The sequence below is a fragment of the Oncorhynchus gorbuscha genome, linkage group LG10, assembly GCF_021184085.1.
Source record: "Oncorhynchus gorbuscha isolate QuinsamMale2020 ecotype Even-year linkage group LG10, OgorEven_v1.0, whole genome shotgun sequence".
In the NCBI taxonomy this organism is placed as follows: domain Eukaryota; kingdom Metazoa; phylum Chordata; class Actinopteri; order Salmoniformes; family Salmonidae; genus Oncorhynchus; species Oncorhynchus gorbuscha.
Genome location: NC_060182.1, coordinates 81,224,410 through 81,242,469, shown reverse-complemented (window position 1 = coordinate 81,242,469; position 18,060 = coordinate 81,224,410). Strand labels below are relative to the sequence as shown.

Here is an 18,060-nt window from a genome sequence, read left to right as displayed (position 1 = left end):
GAGGTTTGGAGGTTTCTAATGATAACCAGCACCATTTTATACTACCATGGAATCCCAATTCAATAAGTGTAATGGCAAAGCCACTATATTACCTAAATACCCTTGTTATTAGTGTGGTTGAAGATGTTGCAGGAAGACGAGTAATCATGCTCCAGGTGAATGGAAGATGTCTCAATACAAGCAAACCAAGCAAGATTCACCAGCGAGCCAATACAGCATCTCAACATCCAGCCTTCCATTCCACTGTTAGTATACACACAGCAGCATTAATGAGAAACCAGTAGAAGATGTCTTCATAATGTACCTATATTATAACCCCTGTTTAATTGAATTGAAAGGTTTTTCAGATATGGTATCCCAGACTTCCTAGAGGGGGGGATACATTTAAAATGAGGCTCTATTGTGTCTGGACTGCTCTCTCTCTCTGTGTGTGTGTGTGTGTGTGTGTGTGTGTGTGTGTGTGTGTGTGTGTGTGTGTGTGTGTGTGTGTGTGTGTGTGTGTGTGTGTGTGTGTGTGTGTGTGTGTGTGTGTGTGTGTGTGTGTGTGTGTGTGTGTGTGTGTGTGTGTGTGTGTGTGTGTGTGTGTGTGTGTGTGTGTGTGTGGACTGCTGCATACTTCATATCTTCCATTTTATAATACCTTTCTCCCACCCCTGTCTGTCTCTTAACCATATTACTTCTTCCTTTTGAAGGTTAAATATTGCCTGTCAGTTAGGAAATATTCTCACATATTACATGCCAAGCTCTGGCTTTATGGAATTTGTATTTTGCCCACAAACCAAACATCCCCCCTCATAAAATGCTTTAAAAAGGATTACATTGATAATATGTCACTGAGGAAGATGTAGAATGTTCTATTCCACAATTATCTCCTCCCGCATACTTGATCACATTGAATTCCTTCCTCCTACTATCTCAACCAAAGATATCTAATTCATTTTAATCTCTCCCCGTAAGAAGACCCATTTTCATTGAGGTCAAACTTTGGCCCGCGCAGCAAGAATCAAACCATCCCATTTATTCAATCTTACCAGAACCTCATTTCTATTTTAGTCTTTTTCTACTAGAGAAATGGATTACTGACTTGTTCAAAGTGGGGGTTTTCTCTGTTGGACAGACTGCAGTGACCTCCCCCTATCTCCTCCAACCTCTGAGAGCAGTGAGATGCCAGCATAGATTTAGAGATATCAGCTCTTATGTCAGTTTCTACTTTGTTTTTTTTGATCTAGAAGCCAACATGGGTCCGAGGCCTCTCCTGGGGGGTCAGGCCCAATCTCTTGTCATCTCCCCACCTGGTCTGGGTTCATCTGCCCCCTCCACCTCTCCTCTGTGACTGACCATCTCCCTCCAGCCCAGCCCCTGCTCTGATACAACGGCTAGGCTGTGGCCCGGCTGGCTGGCATCCAGCTAATCAAATGTCACAACCGAGATATAATATCAATATTTTCTCCATGATAAGGAGTAAGATACTTCTGTTCTTTACCAAGTGCTAACAGTGGGGCTGTCTGAGTACGGAACTTCACGTCAAACCTTCCTCATCAGGCGTTAATGAGGAGCAGACAAGTGACACACACAGAAACCCGGTTGACTAGCCGGACTAAACCTGCCCAACGCTTGCATTCTTCATCATACATCTGATACCTGACGAGTCTGAATAGCCGCCATTACATTGACTGTTTGACTAATGAGAAATGCCCTTATTGATGGTATTATAATCACGTTGAGGTTATGTGTTTGCTTTCTCACATTAGTGCGGATGAATGGGTGTTATTCATAAGATATTAGCTGCTGTGTCCTCTTCATTATCCTGCCAGGTTTCCCTCTCTTTTCAAGGAGAAGGATATAAAGTGGATGTGACTGGGGTCCTTCCAGTGGGTCTAGAGTAGTCTAGTCTAAAGAACTACACAACTGACCAGTATATACCTGACTGAATGACTGACTTTCTGTCTCCTGATAGGCTGTGTTCTGCCCAACTGTAATGGGGACAAGTCTGGATATTGGATCCATTTATAGCAGAACTGACAAAACAGATAGATGATCATTAAACGCACCTATTTTTTTATTTATTTAATATTTGATGTGCTTTTTCTATTTAGTGCCATGGATCTTCTGTCCATTAAAATTGCAGTTATCAATATTTATAATAATTTCCCCCTGGCTTTTCCCCAAGAAACCAATTCTTACCCTCTGTGCAGAGTCACATCTTATCAAAAGAAAAGTATTATTTTTATATAGAGTTATTTCTCTCAGCGTCAACTCTGTATATATTTAATGGTCCTTCTCTATAACGGTCAAAGTCAGTCAGCGGGATAAAGGCAATTAACTCTACTAGCTGTGTTTTGACTTGGTCTGATTAATATCCTGTGCTTTTTAAAGTCAAATAATAGTTTCGTACAGATTTACTAGATTTAAAACAGCTTTCTTTTCTCCAGTATTAATTTAATTACATATACAGTATTACTGTACTTGAAGTAAAACCCAGACACTCAAAGACATATTTGATAGTATTTCATACTTTTCTATTTGATAACCTGATATCTGTATCATTTCCCATTCGGTCTTTCTGCCCAGTAGTCAGTGTCTCTCTAGCTGTCCCTAGAGCCCAGAGCAGGTGAAAGTTAGAACCAGCTCAGTAGTAGTGTTATGACAGTGTTATGCCCGGGGGGCCTTCATCTACTCTGGATGTGGGTTTGTGTGTGTGTACGTGCAGTGGCCAGTCTCTACCTGGAAGTGCTGCAGCTGGGTGGAAACCTGCAGGTCCTGCTCTGTGTCCTGTCTCAGACAGGAGTTGAAGATGTAGAGCTCGGTGTCTCTCAGCCACACCTTCAGATCCTTGATCCTGCTTTCCAGCTGGCCCAGCAGGCTGCTGGTGTGGGGGGACAGGGCAGAGCGAGGCTCCTGGGACAGACTGGTGCTCCCCACCAACTCTCCCAGGATCTTCTGAGGAGACCAAAAAGAGAGGATCAAGGAGGCACGATTAGAGACCAGGGAACAAGAGGACAATCATGTTAGAGACAGAATACTGTTGATTTACATATACTGTATGATCAATTTACTGACAGCAGGTGGGAAAAATACTACAACATTATTGGGATCTGATAGCTCTCTGCTTGCCTGTTTCAACAACCGCCTGTTTCAACAACCGAATATGTGAATGTGAATATGTTGTTACTATTAAGTCTCAAACACTGCTGATACAACCCTCATTTGTATTGGTACATTCTAAAGACAGCTAATTGTGAATGTATTTGCCGTACTGCACATAGAAAGAGAAAGGGGAATACCTAGACAGTTGTACATCTGAATATTCAGCATTGCCGTTCAGAGAATCACTCAGAAAGAAATAACACAATTTACAGGAAAACATCTAAGTGTTTGTTGAGTAACAAACAATCAGAAGCACATATACCCCCCAATGATTTCCCAAATAAGACTCCGCTGAGCAATTTTCCCTCCTTCTATAGAAGAGTAAACAGCACCACGCTGCGTACAGCTACTTTTGGAGCCAAAGTGTGAGACACACACACACACAAGCACACACACACACTTTGTGGGATTGAACTCTGTACGCAGAGGAGGCCAATTGTGGAGTGGCAAAACACTCCATTATCCAATTAATACACACACTGGTTGGTGTAATTGTCAGTTCTTTGTGTCACTGCTGTGTGGTGGATGTTTTACAAGAATCTGTAATGGAAACAGATGTGATTATGTGTGAGTGAGTCAGTGGCCATTTTGGGGCTAGATCGCTGGCTGCATCAATTAAACACTGTGTTGATCCTCCATTATGGCTCCTTCTTTATTAGTTAACACACCTGTGCTGCAGTCAGAGAACGTGTTAGTAGAAGTGTTAATGCCAAACAAAATCTTAATTACTGGATTGGGTTGACTTGCATGTTTTAGAGTCACTGTGAGAAAAAGGTGTTTGGATAGCCGTTCCTGAAATGTTTGACCACCGTATGCGAAGAGTAAATGAAACCAAAAAGAAACACATTCGCACTTGATATTATAGTTGGAAGAAACAGGACAGAACTCGTAGCTTTCAGATATTTTCAGATATTGTCAATATCAATATTGTCAATAAGATGATATGAGTCATGCATATCCATAAACAATTCCACTGTCTGGGAAGTTCTGTGTTGATTCTGCCCAGTGATGAACAGAATGATTCAGCATGATAGAGAGACAGAGACAGAGAGACAGAGAGACAGAGACAGAGACAGAGAGAGAGAGAGAGAGAGAGAGAGAGAGAGAGAGAGAGACAGAGAGAGACAGAGAGAGAGAGAGAGAGACAGAGAGAGAGAGAGAGAGAGAGAGAGAGAGAGAGAGAGAGAGAGAGAGAGAGAGAGAGAGAGAGAGAGAGAGAGAGAGAGAGAGAGAGAGAGAGAGAGAGAGAGAGAGAGAGAGAGAGAGAGAGAGAGAGAGAGAGAGAGAGAGAGAGAGAGAGAGAGAGAGAGAGAGAGAGAGAGAGAGAGAGAGAGAGAGAGAGGAAGGGTCAGGGATACAAAAAAAGCGAGAGAGAGAGAGGAAGGGTCAGGGATACAAAAAAACGAATGTATTGCCACTTTATTTAGTTCTGGAACTGTTCTGAAACAGTTTTCCATCATATATTCTTCATAAGCAGAACACATCAGACAATGTCTTTATAAATATATATGACAGAGGACATTTAATTCATCATTTGTGTCAGAACAGCAGATGCCAATGCCTGACTTGATAGGGTTGTTTAATATGCAATAGAGTCGGCGTAATGTACAGTGCAGGGAGCAGAAATACCCAGATTAAACTCTCCGCACCACTGTCATTCCATTCCAGCTATCCGCTCGATGCCACTCACCACAGGTATCCACCCAACGCCACACCACAGCTATCCACCCGATGCCACTCACCACAGCTATCCACCCGACGCCACACCACAGCTATCCACCCGATGCCACTCACCACAGCTATCCACCCAACGCCACACCACAGCTATCCACCCGATGCCACTCACCACAGCTATCCACCCGACGCCACACCACAGCTATCCACCCGATGCCACTCACCACAGCTATCCACCCGATGCCACTCACCACAGCTATCCACCCGATGCCACTCACCACAGCTATCCGCCCAACGCCACACCACAGCTATCCACCCGATGCCACTCACCACAGCTATCCGCACGACGCCACACCACAGCTATCCACCCGATGCCACTCACCACAGCTATCCGCCTAACGCCACACCACAGCTATCCACCCGATGCCACTCACCACAGCTATCCACCCGACGCCACACCACAGCTATCCACCCGATGCCACTCACCACAGCTATCCACCCGACGCCACTCACCACAGCTATCCACCCGATGCCACTCACCACAGCTATCCACCCGACGCCACACCACAGCTATCCACCCGATGCCACTCACCACAGCTATCCACCCGATGCCACTCACCACAGCTATCCACCCGATGCCACTCACCACAGCTATCCACCCGATGCCACTCACCACAGCTATCCGACGACGCCACACCACAGCTATCCGCCCGACGCAAACACCACAGCTATCCACCCGATGCCACTCACCACAGCTATCCGCCCGATGCCACTCACCACAGCTATCCGCCCGACGCCACTCACCACAGCTATCCACCCGATGCCACTCACCACAGCTATCCACCTGATGCCACTCACCACAGCTATCCGCCCAACGCCACACCACAGCTATCCACCCGATGCCACTCACCACAGCTATCCGCACGACGCCACACCACAGCTATCCACCCGATGCCACTCACCACAGCTATCCGCCTAACGCCACACCACAGCTATCCACCCGATGCCACTCACCACAGCTATCCACCCGACGCCACACCACAGCTATCCACCCGATGCCACTCACCACAGCTATCCACCCGACGCCACTCACCACAGCTATCCACCCGATGCCACTCACCACAGCTATCCACCCGATGCCACTCACCACAGCTATCCACCCGATGCCACTCACCACAGCTATCCACCCGATGCCACTCACCACAGCTATCCGACGACGCCACACCACAGCTATCCGCCCGACGCAAACACCACAGCTATCCACCCGATGCCACTCACCACAGCTATCCGCCCGATGCCACTCACCACAGCTATCCACCCGACGCCACACCACAGCTATCCACCCGATGCCACTCACCACAGCTATGCACCCGATGCCACTCACCACAGCTATCCACCCGATGCCACTCACCACAGCTATCCACCCGATGCCACTCACCACAGCTATGCACCCGATACCACTCACCACAGCTATCCACCCGACGCCACACCACAGCTATCCACCCGATGTCACTCACCACAGCTATCCACCCGACGCCACACCACAGCTATCCACCCGACGCCACACCACAGCTATCCGCCCAACGCCACACCACAGCTATCCACCCGATGCCACTCACCACAGCTATCCGCCCGACGCCACTCACCACAGCTATCTGCCCGACGTCACTCACCACAGCTATCCACCCGACGCCACACCACAGCTATCCACCCGACGCCACACCACAGCTATCCACCCGACGCCACTCACCACAGCTATCCGACCGATGCCACTCACCACAGCTATCCACCCGACGCCACTCACCACAGCTATCCGCCCGACGCCACTCACCACAGCTATCCGCCCGATGCCACTCACCACAGCTATCCACCCGACGCCACACCACAGCTATCCGCCCGACGCCACTCACCACAGCTATCCACCCGACGCCACTCACCACAGCTATGCGCCCGATGCCACTCACCACAGCTATGCACCCGATGCCACTCACCACAGCTATGCACCCGATGCCACTCACCACAGCTATCCACCCGACGCCACTCACCACAGCTATCCACCCGATGCCACTCACCACAGCTATCCACGCGATGCCACTCACCACAGCTATCCACCCGACGCCACTCACCACAGCTATCCACCCGACGCCACACCACAGCTATCCGCCCGACGCCACTCACCACAGCTATCCACCCGACGCCACTCACCACAGCTATCCGCCCGATGCCACTCACCACAGCTATCCACCCGACGCCACACCACAGCTATCCACCCGACGCCACACCACAGCTATCCACCCGACGCCACTCACCACAGCTATCTGCCCGATGCCACTCACCACAGACCAAAGAAATATTCTTTCACTAAACAGAACATTTGTTCAAATGTCACACATTCATTTGGTGAAACGTATCAGCACTTTATTCACCGCTGATTGATGTGGTGGAAAAGAGAACTTGTTTGCTTTTTGCTGAATTTCCAGACAGCATCTATTTAGCTACTGTATGGATAATAATATGTACAGTCTAAGCTGAATCCAACGCCCCCACACACACAGACAAAAACACACACACATACAGACACACTAACTTCTTTCAGGTGAGCGTATGCATCATTACAGGTCCATGTACTTAATGTTAATGTTACATATGCAGTGAATACTCAGAGAGTAAACACCAGGTATGTTTGTTTGCATTGTTGGCATCTTGAAAATAGACCTTGTAACATCTGAGCATGTCAATCCCAGGGTGAGAGAGTACATGGATGGAAGGAGAGAGAGAGGGCATGGATGAGAGGAGAGAGAGAGAGGGCATGGATGAGAGGAGAGAGAGAGAGAGAGGGCATGGATGGGAGGAGAGAGAGAGGGCATGGATGAGAGGAGAGAGAGAGAGGGCATGGATGAGAGGAGAGAGGGCATGGATGAGAGGAGAGAGAGAGAGGGCATGGATGAGAGGAGAGAGAGGGCATGGATGAGAGGAGAGAGAGAGGGCATGGATGAGAGGATAGAGAGATAGGGCATGGATGAGAGGAGAGAGAGAGGGCATGGATGGGAGGAGAGAGAGAGGGCATGGATGAGAGGAGAGAGAGAGAGCATGGATGAGAGGAGAGAGAGGGCATGGATGAGAGGAGAGAGAGAGAGGGCATGGATGAGAGGAGAGAAAGAGGGCATGGATGGGAGGAGAGAGAGGGCATGGATGAGAGGAGAGAGAGAGGGCATGGATGAGAGGAGAGAGAGATGGCGTGGATGGGAAGAGAGAGAGAGGGCATGGACGGGAGGAGAGAGAGAGGGCGTGGATGAGAGGAGAGAGAGAGAGAGAGGGCATGGATGGGAGGAGAGAGAGAGGGCATGGATGAGAGGAGAGAGAGAGAGGGCATGGATGAGAGGAGAGAGGGCATGGATGAGAGGAGAGAGAGAGGGCATGGATGAGAGGAGAGAGAGGGCATGGATGAGAGGAGAGAGAGAGGGCATGGATGAGAGGATAGAGAGATAGGGCATGGATGAGAGGAGAGAGAGAGGGCATGGATGGGAGGAGAGAGAGAGGGCATGGATGGGAGGAGAGAGAGAGGGCATGGATGAGAGGAGAGAGAGAGAGCATGGATTAGAGGAGAGAGAGGGCATGGATGAGAGGAGAGAGAGAGAGGGCATGGATGAGAGGAGAGAAAGAGGGCATGGATGGGAGGAGAGAGAGGGCATGGATGAGAGGAGAGAGAGAGGGCATGGATGAGAGGAGAGAGAGAGAGCATGGATTAGAGGAGAGAGAGGGCATGGATGAGAGGAGAGAGAGAGAGGGCATGGATGAGAGGAGAGAAAGAGGGCATGGATGGGAGGAGAGAGAGGGCATGGATGAGAGGAGAGAGAGAGGGCATGGATGAGAGGAGAGAGAGATGGCGTGGATGGGAAGAGAGAGAGAGGGCATGGACGGGAGGAGAGAGAGAGGGCGTGGATGAGAGGAGAAAGAGAGAGGGCATGGATAAGAGGAGAGAGAGGGCATGGAGGAGAGGAGAGAGAGAGGGCATGGATGAGAGGAGAGAGAGAGGGCATGGATGGGAGGAGAGAGAGAGGGCATGGATGAGAGGAGAGAGAGAGAGGGCATGGATGAGAGGAGAGAGAGAGGGCATGGATGAGAGGAGAGAGAGAGGGCATGGATGAGAGGAGAGAGAGAGGGCATGGATGAGAGGAGAGAGAGAGGACATGCATGAGAGGAGAGAGAGAGGGCATGGATGGGAGGAGAGAGAGAGAGGGCATGGATGAGAGGAGAGAGAGAGGTTATGGATGAGAGGAGAAAGAGAGGGCATGGATGAGAGGAGGGAGAGAGGGCATGGATGAGAGGAGAGAGAGAGAGCATGGGTGAGAGGAGAGAGAGAGGGCATGGATGAAAGGAGAGAGAGAGGGCATGGATGAGAGGAGAGAGAGAGGGCATGGATGAGAGGAGAGAGAGAGGGCATGGATGGGAGGAGAGAGAGAGGGCATGGATGGGAGGAGAGAGAGAGGGCATGGATGAGAGGAGAGAGAGAGGGCATGGATGAGAGGAGAGAGAGAGGGAAGGGATGGGAGGAGAGAGAAGGCCTGGATGAGAGGAGAGAGAGAGGGGGCATGGATGAGAGGAGAGAGAGAGGGGGCATGGATGAGAGGAGAGAGAGAGGGCATGGATGGGAGGAGAGAGAGAGGGCATGGATGAGAGGAGAGAGAGAGAGGCATGGATAAGAGTAGAGAGAGGGCATGGAGGAGAGGAGAGAGAGAGGGCATGGATGAGAGGAGAGAGAGAGGGCATGGCTGGGAGGAGAGAGAGAGGGCATGCATGAGAGGAGAGAGAGGGCATGGATAAGAGTAGAGAGAGGGCATGGAGGAGAGGAGAGAGAGAGGGCATGGATGAGAGGAGAGAGAGAGGGCGTGGCTGGGAGGAGAGAGAGAGGGCATGGATGAGAGGATAGAGAGAGAGGGCATGGATGAGAGGAGAGAGAGAGGACATGGATGGGAGGAGAGAGAGAGGGCATGGATGAGAGGAGAGAGAGAGAGAGAGGGCATGGATGAGAGGAGAGAGAGAGGGCATGGATGAGAGGAGAGAGAGAGGGCATGGATGGGAGGAGAGAGAGAGGTTATGGATGAGAGGAGAGAGAGAGGGCATGGATGAGAGGAGAGAGAGAGGGCATGGATGAGAGGAGAGGAGAGAGAGAGGGCATGGATGAGAGGAGAGAGAGAGGGCGTGGCTGGGAGGAGAGAGAGAAGGCATGGATGAGAGGATAGAGAGAGAGGGCATGGATGAGAGGAGAGAGAGAGGACATGCATGAGAGGAGAGAGAGAGGGCATGGATGAGAGGAGAGAGAGGGGCATGGATGAGAGGAGAGAGAGAGGACATGCATGAGAGGAGAGAGAGAGGGCATGGATGATAGGAGAGAGAGAGAGAGGGCATGGATGAGAGGAGAGAGAGAGGTTATGGATGAGAGGAGAGAGAGAGGGCATGGATGAGAGGAGAGAGAGAGGGCATGGATGAGAGGAGAGAGAGAGAGCATGGATGAGAGGAGAGAGAGAGGGCATGGATGAAAGGAGAGAGAGAAGGCATGGATGAGAGGAGAGAGAGAGGGCATAGAGGAGAGGAGAGAGAGAGGGCATGGATGAGAGGAGAGAGAGAGGGCATGGATGGGAGGAGAGAGAGAGGGCATGGATGAGAGGAGAGAGAGAGAGAGAGGGCATGGATGAGAGGAGAGAGAGAGGGCATGGATGAGAGGAGAGAAAGAGGGCATGGATGGGAGGAGAGAGAGAGGGCATGGATGAGAGGAGAGAGAGAGGGTATGGATGGGAGGAGAGAGAGAGAGGGCATGGATGAGAGGAGAGAGAGAGGGCATGGATGAGAGGAGAGAGAGAGGGCATGGATGAGAGGAGAGAGAGAGGGCATGGATGAGAGGAGAGAGAGAGGGCATGGATGAGAGGAGAGAGAGAGGGCATGGATGAGAGGAGAGAGAGAGGGCATGGATGAGAGGAGAGAGAGAGAGGCATGGATGAGAGGAGAGAGAGGGGGCATGGATGAGAGGAGAGAGAGGCATGGATGAGAGGAGAGAGAGAGGACATGGATGAGAGGAGAGAGAGAGGGATGAGAGGAGAGAGGAGGGCATGGATGAGAGGAGAGAGAGGAGGGCATGGATGAGAGAGAGAGAGAGATGGATGAGAGGAGAGAGAGAGGGCATGGATGAGAGGAGAGAGAGAGGCCATGGATGAGAGGAGAGAGAGAGAGCATGGATGAGAGGAGAGAGAGAGGGCATGGATGAAAGGAGAGAGGGCATGGATGAGAGGAGAGAGAGAGGGCATGGATGAGAGGAGAGAGAGAGGGCATGGATGAGAGGAGAGAGAGAGGGCATGGATGAGAGGAGAGAGAGAGAGGGCATGGATGAGAGGAGAGAGAGAGAGGGCATGGATGAGAGGAGAGAGAGGCATGGATGGGAGGAGAGAGAGAGGGCATGGATGAGAGGAGAGAGAGAGGGCATGGATGGGAGGAAAGAGAGAGGGCATGGATGAGAGGAGAGAGAGAGTGCATGGATGAGAGGAGAGAGAGAGAGAGGGCATGGATGAGAGGAGAGAGAGAGGCCATGGATGAGAGGAGAGAGAGAGGGCATGGATGGGAGGAGAGAGAAAGGGCATGGATGAGAGGAGAGAGAGAGGGTATGGATGAGAGGAGAGAGAGAGAGGGCATGGATGAGAGGAGAGAGAGAGGTTATGGATGAGAGGAGAGGGCATGGATGAGGGCATGGATGAGAGAGAGGGCATGGATGAGAGGAGAGAGAGAGAGCATGGATGAGAGGAGAGAGAGAGGGGATTGGATGAAAGGAGAGAGGGCATGGATGAGAGGAGAGAGAGAGGGCATGGATGAGAGGAGAGAGAGAGGGCATGGATGGGAGGAGAGAGGGGGCATGGATGGGAGGAGAGAGAGAGGGCATGGATGAGAGGAGAGAGAGAGGGCATGGATGAGAGGAGAGAGAGAGGGGTTATGGATGAGAGGAGAGAGAGGGCATGGATGGGAGGAGAGAGAGGGCATAGATGAGAGGAGAGAGAGAGGGCATGGATGGGAGGAGAGAGAGAGGGCATGGATGGGAGGAGAGAGAGAGGGCATGGATGAGAGGAGAGAGAGAGGGCATGGATGAGAGGAGAGAGAGAGGGGCATGGATGAGAGGAGAGAGAGAGAGGGCATGGATGAGAGGAGAGAGAGGGCATGGATGAGAGGAGAGAGAGGGCATGGATGAGAGGAGAGAGAGGGGGCATGGATGAGAGGAGAGAGAAAGGACATGGATGAGAGGAGAGAGAGAGGGCATGGATGAGAGGAGAGAGAGAGAGGGCATGGATGAGAGGAGAGAGAGAGGGCATGGATGAGAGGAGAGAGAGAGGGCATGGATGAGAGGAGAGAGAGAGGGCATGGATGAGAGGAGAGAGAGAGAGCATGGATGAGAGGAGAGAGAGAGGGCATGGATGAAAGGAGAGAGAGAGGGCATGGATGAGAGGAGAGAGAGAGGGCATGGATGAGAGGAGAGAGAGAGGGCATGGATGAGAGGAGAGAGGGCATGGATGGGAGGAGAGAGAGAGGGCATGGATGAGAGGAGAGAGAGAGGGGCATGGATGGGAGGAGAGAGAGAGGGCATGGATGAGAGGAGAGAGAGAGGCATGGATGAGAGAGAGAGAGAGAGAGAGGGCATGGATGAGAGGAGAGAGAGAGGCCATGGATGAGAGGAGAGAGAGAGGAGAGGGCATGGATGGGGAGGAGAGAGAGAGGGCATGGATGAGAGGAGAGAGAGAGGGCATGGATGAGAGGAGAGAGAGAGAGCATGGATGAGAGGAGGAGAGAGAGAGGCATGGATGAGAGGAGAGAGAGAGGGGCATGGATGAGAGGAGGAGAGAGAGGGCATGGATGAGAGGAGAGAGATGGATGAGGGATGGATGGATGAGAGGAGAGAGGGGCATGGATGAGAGGAGAGAGAGAGGGCATGGATGAGAGGAGAGAGAGGGCATGGGCATGGATGAGAGGAGAGAGAGAGAGCATGGATGAGAGGGAGAGAGAGGGCATGGATGAGAGGAGAGAGAGAGGGCATGGATGAGGAGGAGAGAGAGAGGGCATGGATGAGAGGAGAGAGAGAGGGATGATGGATGAGAGGAGGATGAGAGAGAGGAGGGCATGGATGAGAGGAGAGAGAGAGGGCATGGATGAGAGGAGAGAGAGAGGGCATGGATGAGGGAGAGAGAGAGGGGGCATGGATGAGAGGAGAGAGAGAGGGCATGGATGAGAGGAGAGAGAGGGCATGGATGAGAGGAGAGAGAGAGGGCATGGATGAGAGGAGAGAGAGAGGGCATGGATGAGAGGAGAGAGAGGGCATGGATGAGAGGAGAGAGAGGGGCATGGATGAGAGGAGGAGAGAGAGAGGGCATGGATGAGAGGAGAGAGAGGGCATGGATGAGAGGAGAGAGAGAGGGCATGGATGAGAGGAGAGAGAGGGCATGGATGAGAGGAGAGAGAGAGAGGGCATGGATGAGAGGAGAGAGAGAGGGCATGGATGAGAGGAGAGAGAGAGAGAGGGCATGGATGAGAGGAGAGAGAGAGAGGCATGGATGAGAGGAGAGAGAGAGAGGATGATGGATGGGAGGAGAGAGAGAGGGCATGGATGAGAGGAGAGAGAGAGGGATGAGAGGAGAGAGAGAGGGGCATGGATGAGAGGAGAGAGAGAGGGCATGGATGAGAGGAGAGAGAGAGGGCATGGATGAGAGGAGAGAGAGAGGGGAGAGGCATGGATGAGAGGAGAGAGAGAGAGGGCATGGATGAGAGGAGAGAGAGAGGGCATGGATGAGAGGAGAGAGAGGGCATGGATGAGAGGAGAGAGAGAGGGGCATGGATGAGAGGAGAGAGAGAGGGCATGGATGAGAGGAGAGAGAGAGGGCATGGATGAGAGGAGAGAGAGAGGGGCATGGATGAGAGGAGAGAGAGAGGGCATGGATGGGAGGAGAGAGAGGGCATGGATGAGAGGAGAGAGAGAGGGGATGAGAGGATGGATGAGAGGATGAGAGGAGAGAGGGGGCATGGATGAGAGGAGAGAGAGAGGGCATGGATGAGAGAGAGAGAGAGGGGCATGGATGAGAGGAGAGATGGATGAGAGGATGGAGGAGAGGAGAGAGAGAGGGCATGGATGAGAGGAGAGAGAGAGGGCATGGATGAGAGGAGAGAGAGAGGGCATGGATGAGAGGATGAGAGGGCATGGATGAGAGGAGAGAGAGGGGCATGGATGAGAGGAGAGAGAGAGGGCATGGATGAGAGGAGAGAGAGAGGGCATGGATGAGAGGAGAGAGAGAGGGCATGGATGAGAGGAGAGAGAGAGGGCATGGATGAGAGGAGAGAGAGAGGGCATGGATGAGAGGAGAGAGAGAGAGGGCATGGATGAGAGGAGAGAGAGAGGGCATGGATGAGAGGAGAGAGAGAGGGCATGGATGGAGGAGAGAGAGAGAGGGCATGGATGAGAGGATGAGAGAGAGAGAGGGCATGGATGAGAGGAGAGAGAGAGAGGCATGGATGAGAGGAGAGAGAGAGGGCATGGATGAGAGGAGAGAGAGAGGATGCATGGATGATGAGGAGAGAGAGAGGGCATGGATGGGAGAGAGAGAGAGGGCATGGATGAGAGGAGAGAGAGAGGGCATGGATGAGAGGAGAGAGAGGGCATGGATGAGAGGAGAGAGAGAGGGCATGGATGAGAGGAGAGAGAGGGCATGGATGAGAGGGATGAGATGGATGAGAGAGAGAGAGAGGGCATGGATGAGAGGAGAGAGAGAGAGGGGCATGGATGAGAGGAGAGAGAGAGGGCATGGATGAGAGGAGAGAGAGAGGGCATGGATGAGAGGAGAGAGAGGGGCATGGATGAGAGGAGAGAGAGAGGCATGGATGAGAGGAGAGAGAGAGGGCATGGATGAGAGGAGAGAGAGAGGGCATGGATGAGAGGAGAGAGAGAGGGCATGGATGAGAGGAGAGAGAGAGGGCATGGATGAGAGGAGAGAGAGATGGATGGAGGAGGAGAGAGAGGCATGGATGAGAGGAGAGAGGGCATGGATGAGAGGAGAGAGAGAGGGCATGGATGAGAGGAGAGAGAGAGGCATGGATGAGAGGAGAGAGAGGGCATGGATGAGAGGAGAGAGAGAGGGCATGGATGAGAGGAGAGAGAGAGGGCATGGATGAGAGGAGAGAGAGAGGGCATGGATGAGAGGAGAGAGAGAGAGGGCATGGATGAGAGGAGAGAGAGAGGGCATGGATGAGAGGAGAGAGAGATGAGGGGATGGATGGATGGAGAGAGGAGAGAGGGCATGGATGAGAGGAGAGAGAGAGGGCATGGATGAGAGGAGAGAGAGAGGGCATGGATGAGAGGAGAGAGAGATGGATGAGAGAGAGAGGGCATGGATGAGAGGAGGAGAGGGCATGGATGAGAGGAGAGAGAGGGGCATGGATGAGAGGAGAGAGAGAGAGCATGGATGAGAGGGAGAGAGAGGATGGATGAGAGGAGAGAGAGAGGGGGCATGGATGAGAGGAGAGAGAGAGGGCATGGATGAGAGGAGAGAGAGGCATGGAGAGAGGAGGAGAGAGAGAGGCATGGATGAGAGGAGAGAGAGGGCATGGATGGGAGAGAGAGATGGATGAGAGGAGAGAGAGAGGGCATGGATGAGAGGAGAGAGAGAGGGCATGGATGAGAGGAGAGAGAGAGGGCATGGATGAGAGGAGAGAGAGAGAGGGCATGGATGAGAGGAGAGAGAGAGGGCATGGATGAGAGGAGGAGAGGGCATGGAGAGAGGCATGGATGAGAGGAGAGAGAGAGGGGGAGGAGAGAGAGAGGGCATGGATGAGAGGAGAGAGAGAGGGCATGGATGAGAGGAGAGAGAGAGGGCATGGATGAGAGGAGAGAGAGAGGAGATGAGAGGAGAGAGAGGGCATGGATGAGAGGAGAGAGAGAGGGCATGGATGAGAGGAGAGAGAGAGGGCATGGATGAGAGAGGAGAGAGAGAGGGCATGGATGAGAGGAGAGAGAGAGGGGCATGGATGAGAGGAGAGAGAGGGCAGGAGGAGAGGGATGAGAGGAGATGAGAGAGAGAGAGAGGGCATGGATGAGAGGAGAGAGAGAGGGCATGGATGAGAGGAGAGAGAGAGGGCATGGATGAGAGGAGAGAGAGAGGGGCATGGATGAGAGGAGAGAGAGAGGGCATGGATGAGAGGAGAGAGAGGGCATGGATGAGGAGGAGAGAGAGAGGGCATGGATGAGAGAGAGAGAGGGCATGGATGAGAGGAGAGAGAGAGGGATGCATGGATGAGAGGAGAGAGAGAGGGCATGGATGGATGGAGAGGAGAGAGAGAGGGCATGGATGAGAGGAGAGAGAGAGGGCATGGATGAGAGGAGAGAGAGAGGGCATGGATGAGAGGAGAGAGAGAGGGCATGGATGGGCATGGATGAGAGGAGAGAGAGGGCATGGATGAGAGGAGAGAGAGAGGGCATGGATGAGAGGAGAGAGAGAGGGCATGGATGAGAGGAGAGAGAGAGGGCATGGATGGGAGGAGAGAGAGAGGGCATGGATGAGAGGAGAGAGAGAGAGAGAGGGCATGGATGAGAGGAGAGAGAGAGAGAGAGGGCATGGATGAGAGGAGAGAGAGAGGGCATGGATGGGAGGAGAGAGAGAGGGCATGGATGAGAGGAGAGAGGAGGGCATGGATGGGAGAGAGGGAGAGAGAGAGGGCATGGATGAGAGGAGAGAGAGAGGGCATGGATGAGAGGAGAGAGAGAGGGCATGGATGAGAGGAGAGAGAGAGGGCATGGATGAGAGGAGAGAGAGAGAGGGCATGGATGAGAGGAGAGAGAGAGGGCATGGATGAGAGGAGAGAGAGAGGGCATGGATGAGAGGAGAGAGAGAGGGCATGGATGAGAGGAGAGAGAGAGGGCATGGATGAGAGGAGAGAGAGAGGGCATGGATGAGAGGAGAGAGAGAGGGCATGGATGAGAGGAGAGAGAGAGGGCATGGATGAGAGGAGAGAGATGGATGAGAGGAGCATGGATGGAGAGGATGAGAGGAGAGAGAGAGAGGGCATGGATGAGAGGAGAGAGAGGGCATGGATGAGAGGAGAGAGAGGGCATGGATGAGAGGAGAGAGAGAGGGCATGGATGAGAGGAGAGAGAGGGGCATGGATGAGAGGAGAGAGAGAGGGCATGGATGAGAGGAGAGAGAGAGGGCATGGATGAGAGAGGAGATGGATGAGAGGAGAGAGGGCATGGATGAGAGGAGAGAGAGAGGGGAGGAGGATGAGAGGAGAGAGAGAGGGCATGGATGAGAGGAGAGAGAGAGGGCATGGATGAGAGGAGAGAGAGGAGGAGAGAGGGCATGGATGAGAGGAGAGAGAGAGGGCATGGATGAGAGGAGAGAGAGAGGGTTATGGATGAGAGGAGAGAGAGAGGGCATGGATGAGAGGAGAGAGGATGGATGAGAGGAGAGAGAGAGGGCATGGATGGGAGGAGAGAGAGAGGGCATGGATGAGAGGAGAGAGAGAGGGCATGGATGAGAGGAGAGAGAGAGATGAGGGAGAGAGAGGGCATGGATGAGAGGAGAGAGAGGGCATGGATGAGAGGAGAGAGAGGGGCATGGATGAGAGGAGAGAGAGAGGGCATGGATGAGAGGAGAGAGAGAGGGCATGGATGAGAGGAGAGAGAGAGGGCATGGATGAGAGGAGAGAGAGAGGGCATGGATGAGAGGAGAGATGGATGAGAGGAGGAGAGAGGGCATGGATGAGAGGAGAGAGAGAGGGCATGGATGAGAGGAGAGAGAGAGGGCATGGATGAGAGGAGAGAGAGAGGGCATGGATGAGAGGAGAGAGAGGGCATGGATGAGAGGAGAGAGAGGGGCATGGATGAGAGGAGAGGAGAGGAGAGAGCATGGATGAGGAGGAGAGAGGGCATGGATGAGAGGAGAGAGAGAGGGCATGGATGAGGAGGAGAGAGAGAGGGCATGGATGAGAGGAGAGAGAGGGCAGGATGGTTATGGATGAGAGGAGAGAGAGGGCATGGATGGGAGGAGAGAGAGGGCATGGATGAGAGGAGAGAGAGAGGGCATGGATGAGAGGAGAGAGAGAGGGCATGGATGAGAGGAGAGAGAGAGAGGGCATGGATGAGAGGAGAGAGAGAGGGCATGGATGAGAGGAGAGAGGAGAGGGCATGGATGAGAGGAGAGAGAGAGGGGGCATGGATGAGAG

The 18,060-nt window shown here is 52.6% G+C and overlaps 1 protein-coding gene across 1 annotated transcript in view; it reads right to left on the bottom strand.

The window, feature by feature from the left end:
- Window positions 1–18,060, bottom strand: part of akap6 (A kinase (PRKA) anchor protein 6) — a 313,910-nt gene that overhangs the window by 22,712 nt on the left and 273,138 nt on the right. Inside the window, exon 11 of the mRNA XM_046367705.1 lies at window positions 2,725–2,940. Coding sequence (XP_046223661.1) covers window positions 2,725–2,940 — 216 coding nt within the window. The remainder of the gene's footprint in view (window positions 1–2,724; window positions 2,941–18,060) is intronic.